This window comes from Drosophila elegans, unplaced genomic scaffold (assembly GCF_018152505.1).
Source record: "Drosophila elegans isolate 14027-0461.03 unplaced genomic scaffold, ASM1815250v1 contig_183, whole genome shotgun sequence".
NCBI classification, from domain to species: Eukaryota; Metazoa; Arthropoda; class Insecta; order Diptera; family Drosophilidae; genus Drosophila; species Drosophila elegans.
The window spans coordinates 6,079,355-6,101,171 of NW_024545550.1; the positions used below are offsets into that span (position 1 = coordinate 6,079,355).

At 40.9% G+C, this 21,817-nt stretch overlaps 3 protein-coding genes across 3 annotated transcripts; all 3 read right to left on the reverse strand.

The window, feature by feature from the left end:
• Positions 1 to 3,657: 3,657 nt before the first annotated feature.
• LOC108143349 lies at positions 3,658 to 5,044 on the reverse strand. The gene is made up of 2 exons (XM_041707442.1): positions 4,552 to 5,044; positions 3,658 to 4,365 (listed from the first exon to the last, which is right to left on the reverse strand). Exon 1 carries the CDS (start codon positions 5,034 to 5,036, stop codon positions 4,635 to 4,637), a length of 402 nt encoding a protein of 133 aa, XP_041563376.1. The 5' UTR covers positions 5,037 to 5,044; the 3' UTR covers positions 3,658 to 4,365; positions 4,552 to 4,634.
• Positions 5,045 to 6,212: 1,168 nt separating this feature from the next.
• LOC108143327 lies at positions 6,213 to 8,938 on the reverse strand. Its single transcript, XM_017267647.2, has 4 exons — positions 8,743 to 8,938; positions 8,593 to 8,679; positions 8,199 to 8,540; positions 6,213 to 7,591 (listed from the first exon to the last, which is right to left on the reverse strand). The coding sequence occupies exons 1-4, from the start codon at positions 8,828 to 8,830 to the stop codon at positions 6,396 to 6,398; spliced, it is 1,713 nt and encodes a 570-aa protein (XP_017123136.1). The 5' UTR covers positions 8,831 to 8,938; the 3' UTR covers positions 6,213 to 6,395.
• A 1,239-nt stretch (positions 8,939 to 10,177) lies between these two features.
• LOC108143351 lies at positions 10,178 to 11,000 on the reverse strand. Its single transcript, XM_017267672.2, has 2 exons — positions 10,533 to 11,000; positions 10,178 to 10,455 (listed from the first exon to the last, which is right to left on the reverse strand). The coding sequence occupies exons 1-2, from the start codon at positions 10,873 to 10,875 to the stop codon at positions 10,283 to 10,285; spliced, it is 516 nt and encodes a 171-aa protein (XP_017123161.1). The 5' UTR covers positions 10,876 to 11,000; the 3' UTR covers positions 10,178 to 10,282.
• Between the last annotated feature and the right edge of the window lie 10,817 nt (positions 11,001 to 21,817).

Consider the following 21,817-nt stretch of genomic DNA (forward strand, 5'->3'; position numbering starts at 1 on the left):
AACTAATATTTGTACACACTAAACAATCAATATTCAGACAAATTTATTTATTTTCATTTTCCCAATTAATAAGCCTTCAAGTTTCCGACATAATTTAATTCCAAGAGTCGAACTTTCTATTGATTTATTTGTCTCAGCTTGCAAGGGATTAGTAAGTCCGCAAGGGGATTACTTTCTCACTGTATTATTTGCTGTCACTATTTCGGTTTGCTCAGTCAACCTGCCGAGTGAACTGAACAAACAATGTTAAATTCACATAAGTTGTGTCAACTAGCTGAGAGCCAAACTATTTTCGCATTACGCCCTAAAAGACAATCCAATTGATTGGGATTGCATCGTTTTTGGGGCCGCTTCACCTGCAGCACTCAGCTCATTCGGAATCAATTGGAATTGCAACGTAACTTGCAATGCAATTAAATGCCAAACAAAGTTCGCAAAATTCAATTTGCGAAACTAAAATCGCTGCCGTCTCATCTCGCTCCCAATTTTCCGATCCCTCCGTCTTGGAATCGTTATTCCTCCTGTTTGGTCAATTCCGGTAGTAGTAGTAGTAGCTGCGGACAAGTCAAAGGCCGAAAGGCAAAAGGCACAGAAAGCCATGAGCAAAGCTCTGAAATTCAATTCTGTTGCGCTCGATTGCGTTGCATTTCAATATAAATATTTATTTTATTTATATACCAGTGGCCAGTAGCATGGGAATGGGTATGGTAGTGGCACACACAAATGGACAGAGCGACAAGTTGCAGCTGACAGTAAAAGATGTTGTGGAGCCCATTTGTTTTAGTCAATGGCAAGCACAAAGTCAGTTCGGGTCCACTCAGCCAGTGGAGTTCCAGTTGAGTTCTTGGTATGCCAGCAGCCCAATCGGGAAACCCCTTTCCCCTTTTCCCCATCCCCCCTCTGCAGCCACTGCAGCAGTCGAATTCAATTTTCGAACTGATTTTCCCTGCCATGTGTGTGTATTGCATTCCCAACTGCAATCGCCATAACTTTGGCTTAGCCTTGGGTAACCATCTCGAAGTCCTTGTCACAACAAGTGACCAGCGAAGGCATCGAGGTGAGGTGAGGTTAGATGAAGTGAGGTGTGGTGCGGGGCGGTGGGGGAAAACTGGGTGGCTCAACCTGATGCAGTTTGGCATTCGGAAAATGCAATTGCAACCAACCATGCTGGCCAATTTGTACAGCCTAGCGGTAATTTAAAACCATTTTACATACCAACAAGATGGCCAAATTGTTCGACTAACTCGAGATAAAGTTATCTATTAGCCTTGGCATGACAAGTTTTTGCTTTGCATGAGGGTGCAAACCTTTTTGCTTTTGCTTTTTACCATGTGAGTATTTTACTCATAAGCCTGCAACAATGCGACAAACCAATAGTCATTTCTTAGTTAACTAGCCTTATGTTAAGCTATAAGCTTCATCCTTTCTAGTTCTTTGTTACATTTTATATTTACGTGCATTTTGTAAAATCAAATCAAATAAACACACCTCAAATAGTAATAATATAGTTACACCCGAAAAATAATCTGACTTAATAAGTGCTGCTAAATAGCTGCTAGAGGTTAAAAGAACTTTAAAACCGAAAAATAATTAATCTGTTTAGAAAATGTGTGCATATAAAATATACCTTTCCAAACAAGAGTTTCGTTTCAGCTTAGTACAAAAAAATGTTTTTGGGACTCAACATCTCTTGTATTTTGGTAACAAAAAAGAAACATTGTCAAATTTGGTCTTTAATTATTACATTTATCGTCCTTTCTTTAGAATCAATTGAATTTTAAAAAGTTTTCAAAAAGTTTTTCTAAAAGGTAAATGTGAACAAAAGATGGTATCTAAGATACTATTGATAAAACAGATTTAAACAAAAAAAAAAACAAGTGGGGTTTTGTTAAAAATATTTTGTAAAAATTACTAAAAGTTGTTAAATTAAATGAAAAACAAAGAAATGCAAACTATAATTATTTGTGTTCCTTGTAAAATATTTTTTCTACAACTATCTCATTAGTAACATACGTAACCACTTGCACAACACAAAGAAACAACTGTTCTACTGATAATCCGATAAACATAAACCTCTGATCACCTTCACCTTGGTGCCCCTTGACCCCACACTCACATATGCGCTGCCACTGGCATATATAAATGTATTTCCCGGGGAAATGGGTATTTTATGCACTCAGCCGCATTAAGTTCGTAATGCCCTGTGTAATTATTCTTTGTTTAAATATTTCACAAAGATGCACTTAAAATGTCAGCGCAAAAAGTGACGCGCTTTCACGCACACAGTAACACATTAACTCGCACACATGTGTGAATGGCAACCTTTGGCTCAAATGTGTTTTCGCCTTTTCTTTTTGCCCGCTCTTTCATTATGATTTCCCGTTCTCTCACCATTTTGCACATTTGCATTTTTATGAACATTTTGCTGCTTACCCCACCTCACCCCCCCTCTATTTCTATCCACCTCTCTCTAACTCCCGTAATGCATGTCCTTTATATGCGCATACACTAAATATACATTATGTACGTGGGCCAGAGTGGGATGGCAACTGAGTTGGGCATGAGTGAGCTGTTGTAAGAGTGAGCCGGCATTAAAGTGTATTAAATTACTTAAGCTGGCGCTGCAACGACGAAGACATATGCTCAACTTTTAAAGCATAATTTCTCGAGCATAAATCTTTGTGGCTTTTCGCGAACAAACAAAAATTAGTTGCACTCGGCGACAGGCAAAGGAATCAGAAAAAGTGCAGAAACAGTGTGGCCAGAGGAAGAGAAATAGCAGGCGAGAGCAACGGTAAATTATGCCCCGCAATATGTCAGCATGTTGCCACGAAGAGGCCAAAAGAGAGTGGGGAGAAAAGAGTGGAAGAGGGAGCGGGAGCAGGAGCAGGACAGCTGCTACTGCACCCATTGCGTTTGTCACACTGCGGGGGTCACAGCATTTCCCGGAGGCTTTGTGGCCCACTCCCATTGCTTAATCAGAAATTATTTGAAAATGTAAAGTCGACATGTCGACGCACGCACAGCGCGTGCAACCGCCGCACACACAGACCAAGTGCCACCCACATTGCCCGCCCCCGCTGGCAACTGCAATTTGCACACGCCACGACCCCATGACCCACTTCGTGCGGAGCGAGAAAGAAATCTGCAACAAGGAGCCAAACAAAAGCCAGCTGAAAAACAAAAACCGCCGGCAAAGAATGAAAGAAACAGCCCCAAAGACGCGCAACCGACTTTCATAGACTAATGCAGACTTGGCACCATGCTGAGCGCGACTGGGAAGAAAGCCCCAGCAGGAGAAATGGCAAAGGAGGGGGAAAGAAAGCCCTGGCAGAGTCGTCGTGGCTCATTTGTTTGGCCGACAACAACGACAAGACAACAACGGGCTGCGGTCCTAGGATGCCGAAAATTTGTTTACCCTATGAATCCTTTATTTCGGTTGAATATTGCAATCAAAAGGTCTACGAATTGTTGTGATTCTTTCTTGATTCTGGCTGAAAATAAAATAGGAAAATAAAACCTGCGTTCTCATTCCAGTTTGTCCCTTTCTAATAAGTTCCAGTAATGAAAAATTTAAACGTGTTTAATGATAAAAAAATCATTTTTATAATAACAAGAAATACTTTCTAATATTCGGTTGCTTAACAATGCACGTTTAACTCTAAAACAGTATTTTGGAATGCTCCAAAAAATGAAAGGAATATTCAGTTGAAAATGTACATACTTTCCTTTACTTTACCAGGAAATTCCCTTTCTTAGGGTATCGTTTTAGCATATTAGTTTGCGGTTGTGGGACGCATGACAAAAGAGAAACCCACGCCGCCTTCATTTTCATGGCATTCGCTGTGATCCATTTTCACCGCGACTTCATCTTGAACTAGTTGGCAAGTCTGAGTCCGGAGTCCGCGCTGCCACTCCCACTTTTCCGCCCGTAATAATAAGTCATGTTAACCGAAAACCGGGCGCTGTCTTTTTGTTGCTCCGGCATCTTTTCCTCGGTTTTTTTTTTTTCTTGGTTTTTTCCAGCGCGTGGCATCAACAAAAACTTTTCGCGCACAATCAGTTGCGTTTCAACATGGCACTGCATCATTGTTGCAACTGCTGCTGCTGTTGCTGCTGCTGCTGCTGCTGCTGCTATTGTTGCCTTTGCTTATAATTTACTTTTACTTGTGCGCTTTGGCTTTGTGCAGCTCGTGTGTCGTGTAAAATATTTGCACAAGGGGGGAAAGGAGTTGACGGGGAAACAACAACAGGCAACACGACAATGGCACCAACATTAACCATAATAATCTTTCTGGAAGGGGAAGTTCGGAACCCGGACATGCACATATTGCCAAGGTTTCTGCTGTCATTGTTAATCAGCAGCTGGTAAACAAAAAATACGTTAAAAAATAGAAAAAATATTTTTATACCTCTATTTGCTAAGTCTCTTTGCCATTTTGCCAAATCAAAATTTTCAACGGTTATTAAATTATACACTGAAGCAAAGAACCAAAGTTATTATGACCCCCCAAATCAGAGGACAAGTTAGTGAAAAATAAAATTATTTACTTGGCACAGCAGAGCGATAAGACAGCACAACTTGTGTGTTCTTTGGACTAAAATTGGCATTTCAGATTTAGCATTTCTTGTGTCTACGAGGGAACCATGCGCCTCAGCAGCCAGGAACGTTTGCGGGGGAGCCTAAAGGTGGGCGGTTGTTCGGCCTCCTTGCGGCTGGACTGTTGCTTCTTCACGGATGCGTCACCGGTCCTCTCCTCGCGGACCGTCTTCCTGATGAACTTGGCGTTCCACGTACCATCCTCGGCGAACACGGATGGGCATCCGGCGGCCAGCTTGCCGGGCTCGGACGGACAAATCGGGGACTTGCGCAGCATAGAGGACACAAAGCGTTTCAGACCCATTCTCGTTCTCGATTGAACCGCAAGCGCCGGCGAATTTGGTAGAAATTTGTTTCTTTTTGAAGTTGGAAAATTGTTGAAAAATTGCTCTGCGGCTGTATCAAAATGAGTTAAGCGAAATGAAGTATGTTTCATCGCCCATTCACTCGATGCCTTTGCTCCGAAAAGGTTTTCAAAGTATTTGAACTGCTGAGTCGAGACTTTCGACTCGTGAAACTCAATTAGGCCGGGTGCACTCGCTCGATTCGATAATCGATTAGATTGCCCATTTTTATGGCGAATTGAGAGAAGGAAAATTGCTTAGCCGCCAGAATTGTTAACCAAGTCATAAATACATATCTCTGCATGTGTGCATGTGTGTGTGTGTGTGTGTGTGCATGTGTGTGTGTGTGTGTGTGTGTTCTGGAAACTTTTACTCCCATCCCAAAATGCAATGCGAGCGCTTTTCAAGTTTTGGCCCAACCAGCTAGTCAGGCCACGAAGCTAAAATAATTGATAACAGATTATGTTTTACAATCTAAGCAAGGATAGATATAAAACGAGCATTTTAATGGCCACATGTAGCGGGGCACACGTAGCGAGCACCCGGATCCGGATCCGGCTCCAACTTCGACCCCGGCTCCAACTCCGAGTTGGCCGCAAAACGTTTGCGAAACTTAATTATTTCGTTTTGACCTTTTTGTATTCGTGTGTGTGTGTGTGTGTGTGTGTGTGTGTGTGTGTGTGTGTGTGTGTGTGTGAGTGTTGTCGTGGGTCAGGGCGGGAAGTGCGCAGAGATGGACAGTTAAAAAAGTTATTTATTTTATGGTCGAAAGTTACTTTGCCCTGTTTTATGGCAGCAAAAGTCGCAAGGGCGAGGAAACTCCAGTCCCCGGTCTTTCTCAGTGCTGCGCAGCTAGCTTTTTAAAAGCTAAAAACAGTAATGGCTACTATTCGAGTCAGGTAAATCTAAAGGTAAAAATTGTGGCCTAATGGTTAAGACTTTAATTATTTTATCCTAAGATTTTTAAATGCTATAAGCTATCTATCGCACCTTTAAATGGTATATTGTATATTAACACCAGATGAAAAGCTTTTTTATTTTTTTTCTATAGAAAAGTTCCAATCGACTTAAAGAGATTTACATATGGAGCACCCCCATAACATATTAACCCAAGTTTTTTGAGCTAAATAAAAAATTCGAAATTTGAGATGACAAAACTTAAAAATTAATTTAATTGATGTCATTAAATGTGAGTTTATATAGGATAGTATAAAAAATTCCACTTGATTGACATCACTATTGCTTTGGCAATTAAAAACGAAACTAGGTTTTCCAAGTGAATAATTTTTCTCATCTTTATTTAAGGCTGGAGTTTCCCTCCGCCATCACTGAGTTCTTTTCTTGACTCCGTGTGGCCACGTGAACTCACTCTGGCGTGGATCATAAATCAAAACCAAAAAGGATTTCCGAACGGGCACAAACGTGAAGTGGAGTGAAGCTGCTGAGCCATTCTAGGCATGGACCGATATGCGGGAACTGCTCTTCCCATCCTGGGGATCCACCACGGTGACCCGTGCTGTGGACTGTCTGGCCGACTGCAGCTGGGACGGCGTTGGCGATGCGTCCGCGGCGTTGGCGTTGGCCTCCAGCGTGGGATCGTGCTCGTCCTTGCCCTCCATCGCCCGCAGCACGGAGTCCTTGAAGAACAGGGTCTCGTCGATCTTGCGGCGATAGAGTCCGGTCGGATTCTCCGGATCGAACACAATATCCGGACGTATGTCGCTGTCGGTGACCAAGACCCGGGCGCCGGGGATTGGGAGGAACTTGAAGAGACGCTTGCGCAGCTTGGGCATGTAGGTGACGCGCTGGTGGTCGGGCACCTGGTTGAGCCGGCTGGGCATCAGCTCGGGCAGCTCGATGGGGTGGTCCGTGAGTCGCCGCTCCGGCGGTAGACTCTGCTTGATGGCCTCCAGCTGGCGGGCGGTCAGCTGCAGCGGTCGCTCGCCATCCTTCCAGCGCTCCTGGCCGCTGTTGAAGGCGATCTTCTTGTTGTTCTTCAGCTGCTTGCGTATCACCCGCTTGGCCGCGCAATTGTAGGTGATCTTGGGCACGTACGGCGGCACTGGGTACGGCCGGATGGAGATGGGATGTCGCTGCGGCTGGCTCAGCATGTTGATGTACTTGGCGTCGGCGAACATGTTGATGGGCTTGCCCTGCTTCTTGGAAACGGTTGGCGCCTTCTGCGGCCTCGGCCTGTCGTGCCGTCCCATTTGGAAGACGTGCCGATGGCCCTGACCCTCGACGTGGCGCCAGTCCGGTTCGCAGAGTCGCTTCTGGTTGATCCGCTCGAACGGCTGGCGGCGAAACTTCAGCCGCTTCTGGGCGTCAATCAGCAGTTGGAGTCCCGGCACACTCGTCTTACCCGCCGGACAAGGACACACGCCCGGGTAGCTGGTGCAGTAGCGACCCGGAGCCGGCTCCATGCTGATGTGGCGCCGGATCAAACGACTGGGCTTCGTGGGGACACAGGAGTGCAGCGGGAACAGGTGCGGATTGGGGCGGGCCGTCTTCGTCACCGGCGCGGCATTTGCGGCCAGCTCAAAGAAGTTCGTGTGGGTGTCGCAGGGACCGGCATCCTTGGGATCCCGCCAACAGCCCGACAGATTGGAGATCATCGCGTGCGTTGTCGGCCGCCGATCGCGGGCATCTGAAAGAACGAGGTTGTGTATTCTACCATTTACAATTTTTTTATTTTATATCAGAGAAAAAGGTCTTGATAAATCGATTGCAATTTACTTACTATAAATAAGATACATTTAGTAATTGGATGGTAATAATGGTTAGCAAGTATCTTCAGACTATTGTATTTTGTAAAGTGCTTAATATGTTTTGACCAACTTCTATGTAGTAGCCCAAAACCGGGTAACAAAATATTAATATAGCCCTCAAAAAAAAAAAAAAAATGAAGAAAAAGGTTACGAAATATACAAAAAAATGCTTAATAAAAAATTAAACAACTTAAGCGTCAAAAAATCATTTTAAAAAAACTTAAGAAACCTTAAAATTGTTTGAACTTAATTTCTTGCCGTTTAGACACTTTGCCAGAATTTTCTAACTCATCTCGCTATTGCAATTACTTTTGCTAAAAAAATTATTTTTAATTAAAACTTTATTAACAAGAAAAAGTTCGGATCTACTATTTTGCCTGAGTTTACAACTTAATGCACCTTACACTTATGATTAAAGCATTTGTATAAAAACTAGCAAAATCTTATTGTTTGCACCAATGGCTAAATCATTTTAGTTCCACTTACTCGACAGAAAGATGCCCTTCTGCAGGTTCTCGCGCTTGAAAAGCCGGTCGATTTCAGGTGGAATTTCGTAGAAATGGTAGGGCGGTGGCTTGATGGACACGCGGCTGTGGTTGGTGTGCGGCTTGGCGAAGACGGAGCCCTTGGTGCCCTTCAGCCGGAGGAACGGCTCCGGCGGAACTCCGTAGTGATTCGGAGCCAGCTGCCAGCCCCTCCATTTGGTCATGCTGCGATCGATGTGCAGGCGTCGGCGTTCCGGATACGGATTCCTTTCAGTCACGTCAAAGCCCGTGATGTGGCGGTAGTGGTCGAACGTGGCCGCGCTAAAGGCCTCTCGACGGTTCTCTATGAAGATGTCTTAGCTTCCTATTCACTTCGGATCTCCAATAACGCTTACCCCTCTGGCAGTCCTTATTATAATGCTCGCCGGCCATCTTAAATTGCTTCTTAACACGTGGCAAATTTTCTCTTTTAATGCGATTACCTGTTAAAAAATATGGAAATGATTATTTGTCCTGCACCCAAAATTTATCAAGTTCCATCTTACGGGTTGCCATAAAAAGCGGCAGGCTCATCCGCGTGGCCACAAAATTCTGGCGGTCTTCATTATTGATCTTCACTGGTTTCTTCTCCATGTTTGTGGTGTTATTTTAGTTCTTAAATATATACATTTGTTTTTCAAAAACTGACATTGTTTGGAAAAGGTAAATTAAAAGGAAAAGTTTGAATATCTATAATTTGTTTACTTGGATAAATACATATACAAACGTTTCCTGATTAATTGATGCATAGAAATATTTCAAAATACAAATACTAGCTGACATGCAATATTTCCAAATAAATATGTACAAAGTTATTTATTGACATTTGAAGCATAAATATTTAAAGTGCATGGGCTGATTTTAACGATCTGATTTTTAATCTATCTTTAATTGAAATTTATTGAAAACACATATTCCCTGGCATATTTCCAAATGTAATATTTTGAAGGCATTTGCCGGTTTATATTTACGAAAATATTGAAATATACTTTAGCAGCGTATTCATAACCAATTCCATGCTCAATTTATTGTTTGTTTATCCATTTGAAAGGACAACCAGAGCCATTAATTCTGTCCAATTTAAATTGCAGGCCATGCGACAACCGAATAATTTGGTTACTTCACCCAGATAGCTCCCATCGGATGTTTGTAAATATATCACCCAGCCGTCAGTCCGCCCACGACCACGCCCACGCCCACACATATAGTGGCCACATAATTAGCGTAGCCAAGCGAACTGATTAACTTGCATTCAACGATTTTCAATTGAATTTTGCAGTTCGTTGATTTGTGCCAAAAAAAAAAGAATGCGACTGAATACAAAAAATCCGCAACAAAAAGTTGTGTACGAGTTGAATGAAAGCGGAGACTGCCGTGCAATTTCAATCAGCCGCCAAGGGCGGGCGCAAAATGGGCGGGGAAAGGGGGCGGAAAAATGGGGCGGGACCGCAGCCGGAGAAGCCCGAAGCGAAGCACTGACTTTTTGCTGCACCGTAGAATGGGAAAATATGCAGCCGGGCAAATGATGAATGTGAAATGTGCCATTAATTAATTTGATTAAATGCAGGCAATCAGCCGAGCGAGGGCAGCCCAAGGGGTTCCAGGGAAGCGAGGGGATGTCGAGGGGTGGGGACAAGCGCCAGTTAAGAATCCGGCAGCCCAACGTTAAACTTATGGCATGGAAAGGGCAGACAAAAAATCAAAATTAAATTTAAACTTGTTAAATGAAATAAATTCACAATATGTAAGTCTATATTACTTTAAAATATTCATTTTATAACTTCTCAGACCATACCTTAAAATCTTTTTTAAATTCAACTTGTCATATTTGAAATTAATATTTAAATAATTTTTATGTTTATTTATAAACAATTTTTGCACAGATCTTGTGCTTACAGATATACATTTATTACTTTATTATTGTATTGCGATTACCTTTTCTTACTTTTTTCAATGTTTGTATATATTTAATATTATTCTTAGAAAACACTTTTAAAATTTGGGTTAATTCACTTATACATCGTTTTGTTTATATTATTTTCATTATTAAGCTTTTTCGGCGTCTGCGTAGGATCTAATAACCTTTGGCTTGAGATCGTCCTTGCCGCTTTTGCCGCCCTTGCCCTTCCCCTTCTTTGCGGCATTCTTGGCCTTCTTCGCTTCCTTTTTAGCCTTTTTAGCTGCCAACCTGTCGCGCTTAGCCTTCTTGCGCAACTCCACTGTAAGAAAATTACAAAACATATTTCATTCAAAGGAATAATTAATTAATTCAATTAACAGAAGAAATTGAACCCACCTTTGACAATGCGGGCGGTGGCCAAGTTAACGGGCAACGGGGCGCACTTGAAGCCCGCGGGCGGCGCCTTGGTCAGCCGGATGAACCGGTTGCCAGTGGCATAGAGCATGCCCAGACAGGCCTGCGGACGGATGCGACTCTTGGGCCAGCCGGTGAAGTAGAGGTCCTGCAGCTTGATCTGCGTCTTTTTCACGCCCTCGATGTCGCGCCAGTAGTACATCTCGCGCGCAATGGTGCGGTCCCGAATCTTCCAGCTGTGGTTGGGCGGATACTTCTGGTAGCTGGTCATGCAGCTGGGCTTGTCCACGCAGAACCACACATCCGCATTTGGATAGAACTTCATCCTGACTGCTCGATCTAAATAGCGATACAAGAGAAAACTTAAATCTGAAATTTGGGCAGTTTTTGAATTTGTTTTACAAAATGTATCTAAATACAGAGTTGAAAGTAAAAAATATAAATCAAATACATTAAGTCAGCTATAAAATCATGGATGCCTTGATATGAGGGATAATGAAATTACAAGTTCTTTGCCTGCATACCATATTACATATAGAAATTTCTCAAAATATATATTAGCCAGTGAGCCTTCAAAAAAAAGTTGTGAACCTAAAACACAAACTCGTACACAATCAAAATTGGTTAAACTATATTTTTAACTTTCATTTAAAACTGTTTGTGTATTTCCTATAGATTACAAGAATATATTAAATAATATTTTACGATGACTGCGGAAAAAAATTTAACAAATTAAAGAACCTATTTTACTTATCAAGTAAAATGACAATAAATATATAATAATTTTACTTTTTGTTTATTTATTTTAAGTTGACAAGATCTGATTTTTTCGCTAACAGCAAACCAACGACAGTTGAGGGAATACTAATTTGCAAGCTGTGTTTAGTTAACCTCCGGTTTTATCTGCTTAAAATGTATTTTATTCCGCCTGCGAGAGTTAAACTTAACTAAGGCAGCTAACTGCCGGCTAGTTACTGCACTAGTTACTCTCAGCCGTAAAAACTAAGCAGGCACTTGCTGCTAAAAAGTTAAGCTCGTTAGGAGAAGGCGGAAAAGTCTCCTGACTTGTCACTCCAAAGCGACAAAGGTGATGTCGAAAAACTGTCAATTAAGTTTAATTATTTTATGCAGCAAGAGAGTGGAGACGGAGCTCCTTTCCACACACACACACACACACACAATCTGTGACGCAAGGACACTGGCAGCTAATGTGCAAAAGGCGTCTTATGCAAACCAAAAGGGGATTGGGATGGGCGATGGGCGATGGGCGAAGAGGAGGTCGAGGTTCGCCGAGGCTAAGCAAAGTCAATTATCCAAGCAGCTTTGATGCAAGTAATTGGCATAATGAAATTTCCTCTCCAGCCAACACGACAAGGACAACCGCAAAGAATAGAAGCCGCAGCAGGAGCAGTGGCAGTAACCATAACCGTATTAGCATATTGGGAAGGGGAAACGCCCGTTTTCGGATGGGTTTTGAATGGGTTTCGGATGCTTCTGGGGGCCAACTGACAAGCCGTGGCTTTTTTAGTTCTTGCCCTGCGTATTGAGTAAATATTTAAACACTCCGCCATCTGTCGCACAATATTAATAGCATGCATCCATCCGGGCGCAACTTGAACTCCGCTCAACTTCTCCCCCCGCCCTTTTGGCCAAGAACGCAAAAAAAAAAAAAAAAAAGGGAACGAACAGTTGCAGCCAGTGGCCCCAAAGTGCAAATATGTTGCGGCCAAAGCCGCAAAAACGTTTAAATATTTTATAAGCCAAAGGCACTTGCCAGCCGGAGTTGCAACTGAGCCAAAGCAGCGGAAAGCGGAAAGTGGAAAGTGGAGAGCGGAGAAGGAGCAGCTAACTGCTGCAGTTACCAAATCGTCAACAACTAAGGCAGACAGGACAGATCCACACTCGCACACATTTGTCTATATAGTACAGTACGTATATCCCGGTCTAATGGGAATCAGTTCGAGTTGCTTGCTGAAAACTGTAGGGTATATTGGCTGAGAAGGGCGACTTAGGGCAGATCTGTTTGGTATTATCGCTTGCGCACTGCAGTTTGTGGTGCTTTAAATGCTGTCGGCATTTGCGTCTACGGAAGCCAGAGATTTGCTGTATATATCTAAAGAGTTTCAATTTTGAACTTCAAATAATATAGGTAAGAATGTGTTTGTGGCACTTGAACTTGGAGTTTGCTATAAGTTGTTTGGTATTAATTAAAATACGTTTGATTTCAATCATTCAATTATTTAATTTTGTTTACTATAAATAATAAATAAATAAATAAATAAGTGCATACTAAATAAGTAATATTTAAATTTGTACCTCTTTTCAATTGATTTCAACACCCTAGTATTTTCTGTAGCACCCCCTATTTATAAATATCTACAAATTATACTAAATATTTTTATGTTTAATTGGTAAAGTTACATTTCCACATCTCCAGTTCATTTCAAAGTAATACATAATTTAAAGTTTAGTTTAAATTTATTTGGAAGAGAATTTAGTTATGTTCTCAGCAAATAATCAATATATGTATATTTTATAATAAAGCCGAACTTTTTTATAATGCTGAATGTCCTATAGTCGATACGTATTTTTGCTGAAATCTCTCTAAATATCTCGACTCCTTTTTAGTTGATTCTGTTGCCATGTTGCCCAGCTCGTTTGGCATTTCCCTAATGCCATGAATTTTCGTTGGTTGCATTTCAGGCTTTCCCCTCAGGAACCCCTTCCCCGCCATCCCCTCTGCGCCACCACTTAACCAAGGGGATACTGCACATTGTCTTTGGTGGTTGCGGTGGTGATGGCGGTGGTGCTGGTGGGGCTGGGCTGCATTGTTGCATTGTTTCGGTTGCATATGAACGACAGCTTTCCACACTTTTTATCGCTCCGCTCTGCTACTTATTATAGCATTTTTCTCCACTTTCTTGGCTTTTGTGCGCAAATTTCCATGGGGAGGCTGTTGAGCCGCAGAGTTTTTCGTAGCTGTTGAGCAGTTGAGCAGTTGAGCGGTTGAGCTGATTTCGCAGGAACATAATACACTTGTAAAACATGCAGTAACTTAAAATCCTCCCACTCCGGGGCCCTTCTCAGTCCCCCACAAAATTATCGTACTTCAATTGAATTTCTCACATGCGATTTGCATAATTGAATTTGGTCTTGCAGGGCCGCCATCAGATGGTGGATATAATTTATGGAGACCAAAAACCAAGCGAACAACTCCGCGTTTGGGCCGCGCTCATTTCTGGATAATTATGTCGCTGAAGATGCGTCTGCTTTATTTTTATCGATGCGCATTAAAAGGCTTTTAAAATTTATTGATATTACCGACTCTATTAAATTATGCCACCACCTCGGCGGCTGAATACGCTGCCTCTTTGTGTGTGTGTTTGTGGTTGGCTACCGAGTGCTGCTGTTTTTGCTGCTTTTGCTGTTGTGCTGCCTTGTTTTGTTGCCCTTACAGCCCTGACTGAGTGACGCCTGGCGATGGCAGAAAATTTTCCATGTCGCCAGTGGCACCGCCAAACGGCAGCAGCAACATCAAGGGCTGCGTCCGTTGACTGGCAGCAAAATTGGCAATTCCAAAGCATCAGCGACGGCGACTTTTCCCATTGCCCATGGGGAGGCGGTGGGCGTGGCACGAGGCTGGAGCAAACTCAATTTGTGTGAAAAATACTTTTAGTTACTGTGCATATTTTAAATGTTACGCAGCGGCAGCCACAAAAGCAGCAAAAGCATCAACAACGCATCACCATCAGCGTGATGTGAATTTTATTTTATATGTATTAAAAAAAAATTTAAATTATATTTTCCACAACGAGGTGCATGGGAGAGAGGGAGATGGCAAGCGTGAGCGGTAAGCTGAATATGGGATAAATTAATGCATAAAGACTGGCAGCCATTGAAATCAGTTTATTATGCACCTACACACACACACTCACGCACAGTGCCGTCATACGTGTCGTATGATTGATAAATTTGCACTTTGAAAGCACTCAAAATGTATAAAAAGGAAGGCGAATCAAAAAGGAAGAATTGCCCCCACGATCAGAGTAATATTAAAGTTTACACAAAAAATGCAAAACATTTTCTAAGCTGCAAAATTATTGTTAAAGTAAGAAACAATAAACTAATAGAGTAAAAGAAGGGAATAAATATAGAGTGTTCCATACAAATTAATGTTCTTGAAAAAACCATTGATTAAAATATACTTATATGAAGTGAATTGAGCTCACTTAATCTTTATAAATATTATTGTTACAGCCAATATTGTTCATAACATAATTGTTTTCAAATATTCGCAACAAATTTTGGTCCAAAATATATATTTTGATTATTTGACCCAAAATAATTAGAATTCATCTCGCATATATGATTTGAAATTGTCACAACAACAAAACGTTCAAAGGGATAAATAGCTAATAACTGCTGCTATATATCCGTCATATAATTATAATTCATAGGGCATTATTAGCACAGGATTTGCTAGGTTAAATTGTAAAAATATGATTGCGGAATTAAAATATATAAAATATTATAAGCCCAACTTTACAAATATATGAACACTTTTTTTTGCCGTCCGGCATTTGTTCGCAAAGTAATTAGAATTCTATACGCATCCAGGGGATTGAAATAGTCACAAAGAAGCGGCAAAGAGAATCACATTTTGGCCAACATCACACTTCATTAGCACAGGTTATCGCGCTGTCTGCTGGCCGAAATGTGAGCGCCGGATTTCATTGGGAAATTTCGCATGCACATGGCGCAGACATTTGAAAAACGGCCAAAGCAATGGGAAATGGAGATGGTTTCGGGAAAACCCCCGAAAACTGTAAAACTCCCAGGCACGAAAAAACTGCAAAGTTCGAAAACAGACAGATTTTCGGGGCAGGCTGCGGGGCGGGGGGAATCTGAGATTCTGGGGGCGGGGCAGGATGCCTCTATGCCTCTGAAGTGGCAGACACGTAACCCCTTTAACTGGTGTCAAAGGCAACATACAAATTCGAAGCTCCAACAACAGTTGTAGACCGACGCAAAAAAAAAAAAGAATTAGGGAGTCGGGGGCACACTGGGAGCCATAAATTATGCAGCGCGCGGTAGATGCTGCAATCTGATGCCCTTCTGGCCCCCACCCTTCCTACCCTGCTCTTGGCTGCATTCAATTTGAAGCACTCCGCATCTGCATCCCCAGACCCGCCAATCCCTTTCCCCCGGCTCAATTGCCCGGGCGGAAGTAGCAATCCAAGCTCATCCACGGAATGTGGCCGGGCTGGCTGCTCAATCATCAATCCGCGAACCAGCTGGCAAAAACTGCAACAAGAGTGGGCCCGAACTAGTGAAGCCAATTGGAAAAAGGGTCATGGAAATGCGCACGGAACACAATCGAATTTGTGACCTGATTCAGGCCAGAAATCGGAGACAATCCTAATGAGTGAATTCGCCAAAGATAGGTATGTTTGCAAGGGGCAAAGAAACGAGAACAGTTTCTCTCACTTTCAGTTGTTAATTAAGTTCATCAAAAAGATTTAAAAAAACGGTTTAAAGCTTTTTAGTTAAGAAAACTTTCTCCTTTGCCGCTTCGAAAAAATGTTAAAAATAACGAAAATTTTATTTTTTAATTACTATGTTAATATATTAAACTGCTGTGCAGCATACTAGTTAATTTACAAAATCTCACAACTTAAGCAAACAATTATTTTCAATGGATTTTAGTCCAACTTTAAATTCTTTATTTTTTAATGTTCATTCAGTAAGAGTAAATAAACACTTGTTTTCAGTCAAACTTTTAAATGCGGTCCAAAGCTATTAGTTTGTATTACCTGATCTGGAAAGAAAGTTGTGAATGCTTTCCCACTCTGTCTCTCTGGACCTTTAATTAGCAAACTCACTCACTCAAGTTGACGGGACAGAATTATGATTAAACTAATATCAATTAGCCGAGGCGCCTAGACACTCTGGGGATCCGCCAGCGAAGGCCAGTTCAAGGAGTTAACTCCGCGCCGCGTCTGTGAATGTCATCAATGCCAAAGTGCCAAGTGCCCAAGGGTGTAGCCTGCGGGGATGGATACGTGTTCCATCAACTCATAAGCGAGTTCCCCGACTATAGGATATTCGCTACTCGTCAGCTTGAACATTTTGTAAGATTTGTATTCAACAAAGATTCGTTTCCAACTAAATATGCACAGCGACTTTGCATTTATATAATAAGCAAAGAAAACTTTTGAGTATTTTAAGGACATTAACTTAAGGGGCAAAGCTAAAAAAAGGGCTTTTGTTGTTTTTATGTGCCTAACAATAAAGTTTTTTTTTCACTGCATATTTTATTTACCTTATAAGTGAGTACAAAACTCTGGTAATTTTTGATTCTTTTAATTTTCCAATTTCAACTACTCAACAAAATCAAAAATTTAAAAATATGACAAAAGAAAATCGAATTTCAAAGAAAAAATTCTGGCTTAATGACTCAAAACTTAAATATTATTCAATTGTTAGATCCATATTAAACGGATATGTGTTCACCCAAATATTCTAAAACAAAACCAAATTTATAAACCCTAATGCCCCCGAAAACTTTTTAATGACTACGCTGCTGGCTGACCATCAACACATTCTTTTCGCTTCCGTTTCCGTTTTTTTCTGGATCCTTTGCTTGACTTCAACCAACGTCTTCATTAGCTGGAATATTTTGTCTCCATTTTTGCCTCTCTGTCTGTTCCCTTGAGAGAGAGAAGTAAAGGAAACTAATAATTAACACTTTTTACTGCCAAGAGTCGATAATTGAATTACAGAGTGCAGTCAATGGCAGTTTTCACCCTGCAATTTCAGTTCGCCTTCATTCTGTTCTTCATCAGCAGGTCCTTCGGTTCCTTCTTTAAGTTTTCAGCAGCTGCCAGAAAAATACACGCAAATGCAATCGCTTATACACCAAAAAACAATAAAAACAAATCCAAAGGCAAAGGCAAAAATTCAAATGCAGCAGGACCAACCCAAATGAATCAAAAAAAGGGGTGTGGGTGGATAAGGGGGATTAAGGAAGGGAGGGATCGGGATTCTTGCACAAAAACGTTTAATTAAAATTCAAGAGGTTTTGTTTTCAGGAGCTGCAAGTTTTTGTTTTACTTCTGCCCCCTCTTAACCCCCTTCACCCCCTTCACCCCATCAGTGTGTGTTTGAGCGTCTTGAGTAATAGGTTCCTCTATCCAAAAGGGGGGTTTTGGGCGGTGGGTGGATGCCTGGCTAAAGAACGTGGGTCAGCTATGCAAATTGGCGTCTGTTTTGGATCGGCGTTAATTACTTTGAAGTAAAGTGCAAGCGACTAGCGAGTGGAATCGAGAAGCGACCGCCTGGAAAAAGAGTCGATGGCGATGTGGAAAATGATATGAATACAATAGCAAGAAAGGCAATAATGATTTCGAATTATGCCAGAGACAAAGATAAATTATCAAAACTTGTTGTGAGATATTTACAATAAATCTAAGCTTAGAACAACAAACTGCTTTTGTTGACCTTTAATATATTTTCTCAAAAATTTTAAGAATATTTGCAATCCTACATGCTTAATATATAAGCATTCAATAAATTAAAGTTTATGTGCTTGCCAAGTTAAGAGAACATTTTATTGTAAGCCAAGTAGTGTTTAGCCAGAAATTAGGCAAATTAATCAAAAAAAAGCTGTATATGGCATATAAGTGTTTTAAGAATTCATCAGAATTTACAAATGGCTTTGGCACAGAATTTAAGAAATTCTCTCTGCATAAATTAAGGCTCAATGATAAATGCAACATTTTGCCTGTCCCTGATAATTTTCCATAAATCCCGGGTAAAAGTGAGGCATCCCCAGCGGAATCTTTAGCTCTTTTGCACCCTGTCTCGTTCCTCTTTTTCTCCTTCCGACACTTTTGTGCGTCGATTGGCAGAGCAAACAGGGAAGTAAATTTGAAAATCCAATTTGCATTTCCATCAATAATAACGGCCGCACAAAGGAATATTAGACGAGGACGATTCGGCCCAGTTCCTTTCTCCCAATGTCGATGCGTTTTGGGACAAACGCGAAAAGCAGAAGGAGGCAGAGAAAGCCGAGGAAGAAGCCGTCAAAAAATTTACCAATCATTAAAAATACTTCCACTTCCGTTTCCTGTGCGCACCATTTTTCTAATGCGCCGCCTTGGCTTCCGTTCCGACACTGAGAAAAATTAATTTTAAAACTTTGCTTTATTTGTTTAACCAAAATAATAATAGGAATTGCTTTAAAAAGCAGTCAATTTTAAAGAATTTAAGATTTTTTAAAGTAGTTTTTCTACATTTCTATGTCTAACTTTGTCTGTTAGCACGCCATAGTTTGGTAATTTAACTGTAGTAAAAATGCAAAGTTGATTAGTATTAGTTTACAATTTTCTTCTCAGTGTAGTAAGCCGTCTTGCCCAATCACAAGCCTCCCATTCAGCGCCCTCCAAAGCTTTGTTTGAACAGCTAATGCTGGCCACGTTCCATTGTCGTGGACCGGCTCTGGCCTGCCACAGTTAGTCATCTCGCGCTGCTTTATGTAATTTATATCCTTGCTGCATTATCCTTTATTTACTTTACTTTTTAGCATTATATTTCCCGCATTTTTTTTATTTTTTTATTCTACGGCTTGGACGACTCCGCTCCACTCGTGGGTTTTCCTGGCAAATTTATGTATAAAAATGAGCGAAATTGCAGAACACATTTTTTCCATTACTGAAAATAAATGTCTGAAGGATGTGCCAAGGCCCAGTCGTCGCAGCAGGACTCCAGCTCCAACGCTCCAGCTTCATCTGCTGTCTTAGATAGAAAAAAATCGCTTCTTACTGATGAGCTTCAATGAATTCAATCAGAATTCATTTGAATACAGTCCGTGCATACCAAAAAGGCGAGATTAAGTGGCCAAGCCGAGTCGAGGAGTCCAAGACCGAGTCCAAGTGGAAGTCGGAGTCGGAGTCGAAGTCGGAGTCGGAGTCGGAGTAGAGTGAAAGTGTGGAGGAGTCAACTCCTTTTGACTAATATGCTTGTGGCCTGGGGCGGCACAAAAGTGGGCCAGCTTATCCCTCCTTGCCACTCTTTGCCACTCCTTGGCACTCCCCGAATCCCCGGACATGACGCTGACGAAAAAGTAATCAGCGTTAAGTTGGTAATTGAAAGCGCTTCCTTAAAGAGATGCCTTTGCTTTCACCTCGGTCAAGTGCGTCTCCAGCGAAGGACCACAAAGGTAGGAAGTGAAACAGGATATTTTCCCAAGAACTGAGCAGGATAATGCCGGGACCTTTCAAGGAAAGACACCTGCCGACAGTCACCAAAAGAAGGAAAAAAGAATTAAGGGCAGTCACCCACATATGCAGCAAAATGGGCGGCGGAATTGAGTGCCCAAGGCCACCGTGCACAGATGTAACTCAAACAGGGGAAACAATAAGCAGATAAAGACAGAGCAAACCGGGCCACTTTGTTGATAAAAAGACATTAAATACTCTTTACGAGCTGACATGACAAATTGTCATTCAAATAAGTCCGGGAATTAAATGGTTTAAAAAAAAACTTGCTAACATAAGCAAAAATAGTTTATTTTGAAGTGCTAATACCAGATAATATTTTTGTTATTTTAAAATATAAATTATTAAAAGAATATTAATGTTATCGCTTAAAGTTTTAAATACTGATTAAATCTGATTTATGAACCTATTTAAATAACTCTTTTTAAAAAGATTAGGTAACTTAACAGTTTAACAGTTTCAATTCATATACAAAATTACAAATTCACCAATCAAATAAAGTATATTAATTTGTTTCTAAACCTAAAGTTCTATTTTTTTATTATACATTGAAAATGAATGTCAGTTGTATTATTACAAAACAAATCAATTCTTTCCACTTTAAGAATATAAAAATCGTGCCCTATTTTATATAAATTATATTCTATTGCGTTTTGTTAAAGAACTTGGGTTAATATCCACTGACTAAAAGTAGTTCAACGTTCTGCTGGCTTAAATATATTTCATTAAAGGGAAAAAGGCATATTTACTAATTAAATAAATTGCTAAAGCTTTCAGATAAGCCACGTTACCTTGAATGGCGGCTGGAAAAGAGCGTATGTTATTCCGAAAAAGCACGGCAGACAGAATCCGGCAGACATTGCGTAAGATGAAGTCGCAAAAATTATGTACAGAGATTAAGAAAGTAAACCGTTATCTGCCAACGCCCCCAAGCTAAGAAAAGTGGGAGGGGCGGCCAAAGATGTGGGTATGTGGGGGTCGGGAAATTGGATGGAGGGGGCGCAATCCGTGTTGACAGTTTCCGCTGCAGGCGAATCCAGGGGAGGGCGGGGAAAAACATAATGAAATTATGTATTTTCTGGAAATTTCGTGTGTGTCAGATGAGCTCTGGTATGTATGAGATTTCCCTCTGTTTTATGTGTGCGTACGCGGAAATGAGTCTTAAAATTTCCTACAATAATAAAACAAGCTAACAAACAAATGTGGGATGTTAAAAACGAAAGACACCATAAATGAAATGGAAAAGATTAAAGTAAAGCTGCCCATAAAAAGTTGAACATAAAATATGAATTTGGACATGACAAGCGTTTTTAAAATTTAATGACAAATAAAATAAAGAATAGCGTCGAAAAATAGGAATATTGGAAAATACTTGAAAATATTTGTTATCGAGACATAACAATAAAGAATTATTTTAAGACTAATTTCATGAGGTATACAAAAATATTTCCTTAAATATTGTTTAGTAAACTTTGTTTTCGAAATAATGCAACAAATTAAATTTAATTATAATATACTACGATTTTCCAATAAAAATGGAACAGAAAATTGAGAAGATCCGACATGAATCCGACATCTTTTCCGGATGATTTTGTAGCCTTTTCAGCAAATGGCGAACAAAATGAACGTGATGCTCGAGTTTCATCCTCAGAATCAGGAATCTGCATGTTTTGCGGGCAGGTGGAATCAGTTTCCTAATATCCGATTGCAAGGAGTTGTTGAGGGTGTCGTTTCCGTCTTGCCTCGATTGATTCCGATTCTAATTGTTTTGGTCTAGTGGTAATCGCCTTTTGTCTGTGCAAATTACCTGAGCCGTGGCAAAACTTCGACCCCCAAATGGGCAAATAATTATTCGTGCAAACCGAAATCCCCAAAATTCCCCCGGGGCCAAACAAAAGTGGATAGGAAGAGGGAAAAATTAAGCAAATATCACGTCGTACACATTTGAACTTCAGACAAAATCAAAGACAAGCTAAGTCTTTGGATACA

What these genes read in the sequence shown, in the direction of transcription:
- LOC108143349 (XM_041707442.1), bottom strand. Translation starts at nt 5,036, where the DNA reads ATGAAACATACTTCATTTCGCTTAACTCATTTTGATACAGCCGCAGAG.
- LOC108143327 (XM_017267647.2), bottom strand. Translation starts at nt 8,830, where the DNA reads ATGGAGAAGAAACCAGTGAAGATCAATAATGAAGACCGCCAGAATTTT. An exon ending in TAATAAGGACTGCCAGAGGG is followed by an intron (nt 8,541 to 8,592) that starts GTAAGCGTTATT and finishes ACATCTTCATAG; the next exon opens with AGAACCGTCGAGAGGCCTTT. An exon ending in GAAGGGCATCTTTCTGTCGA is followed by an intron (nt 7,592 to 8,198) that starts GTAAGTGGAACT and finishes TCGTTCTTTCAG; the next exon opens with ATGCCCGCGATCGGCGGCCG.
- LOC108143351 (XM_017267672.2), bottom strand. Translation starts at nt 10,875, where the DNA reads ATGAAGTTCTATCCAAATGCGGATGTGTGGTTCTGCGTGGACAAGCCC. An exon ending in CACCGCCCGCATTGTCAAAG is followed by an intron (nt 10,456 to 10,532) that starts GTGGGTTCAATT and finishes ATTTTCTTACAG; the next exon opens with TGGAGTTGCGCAAGAAGGCT.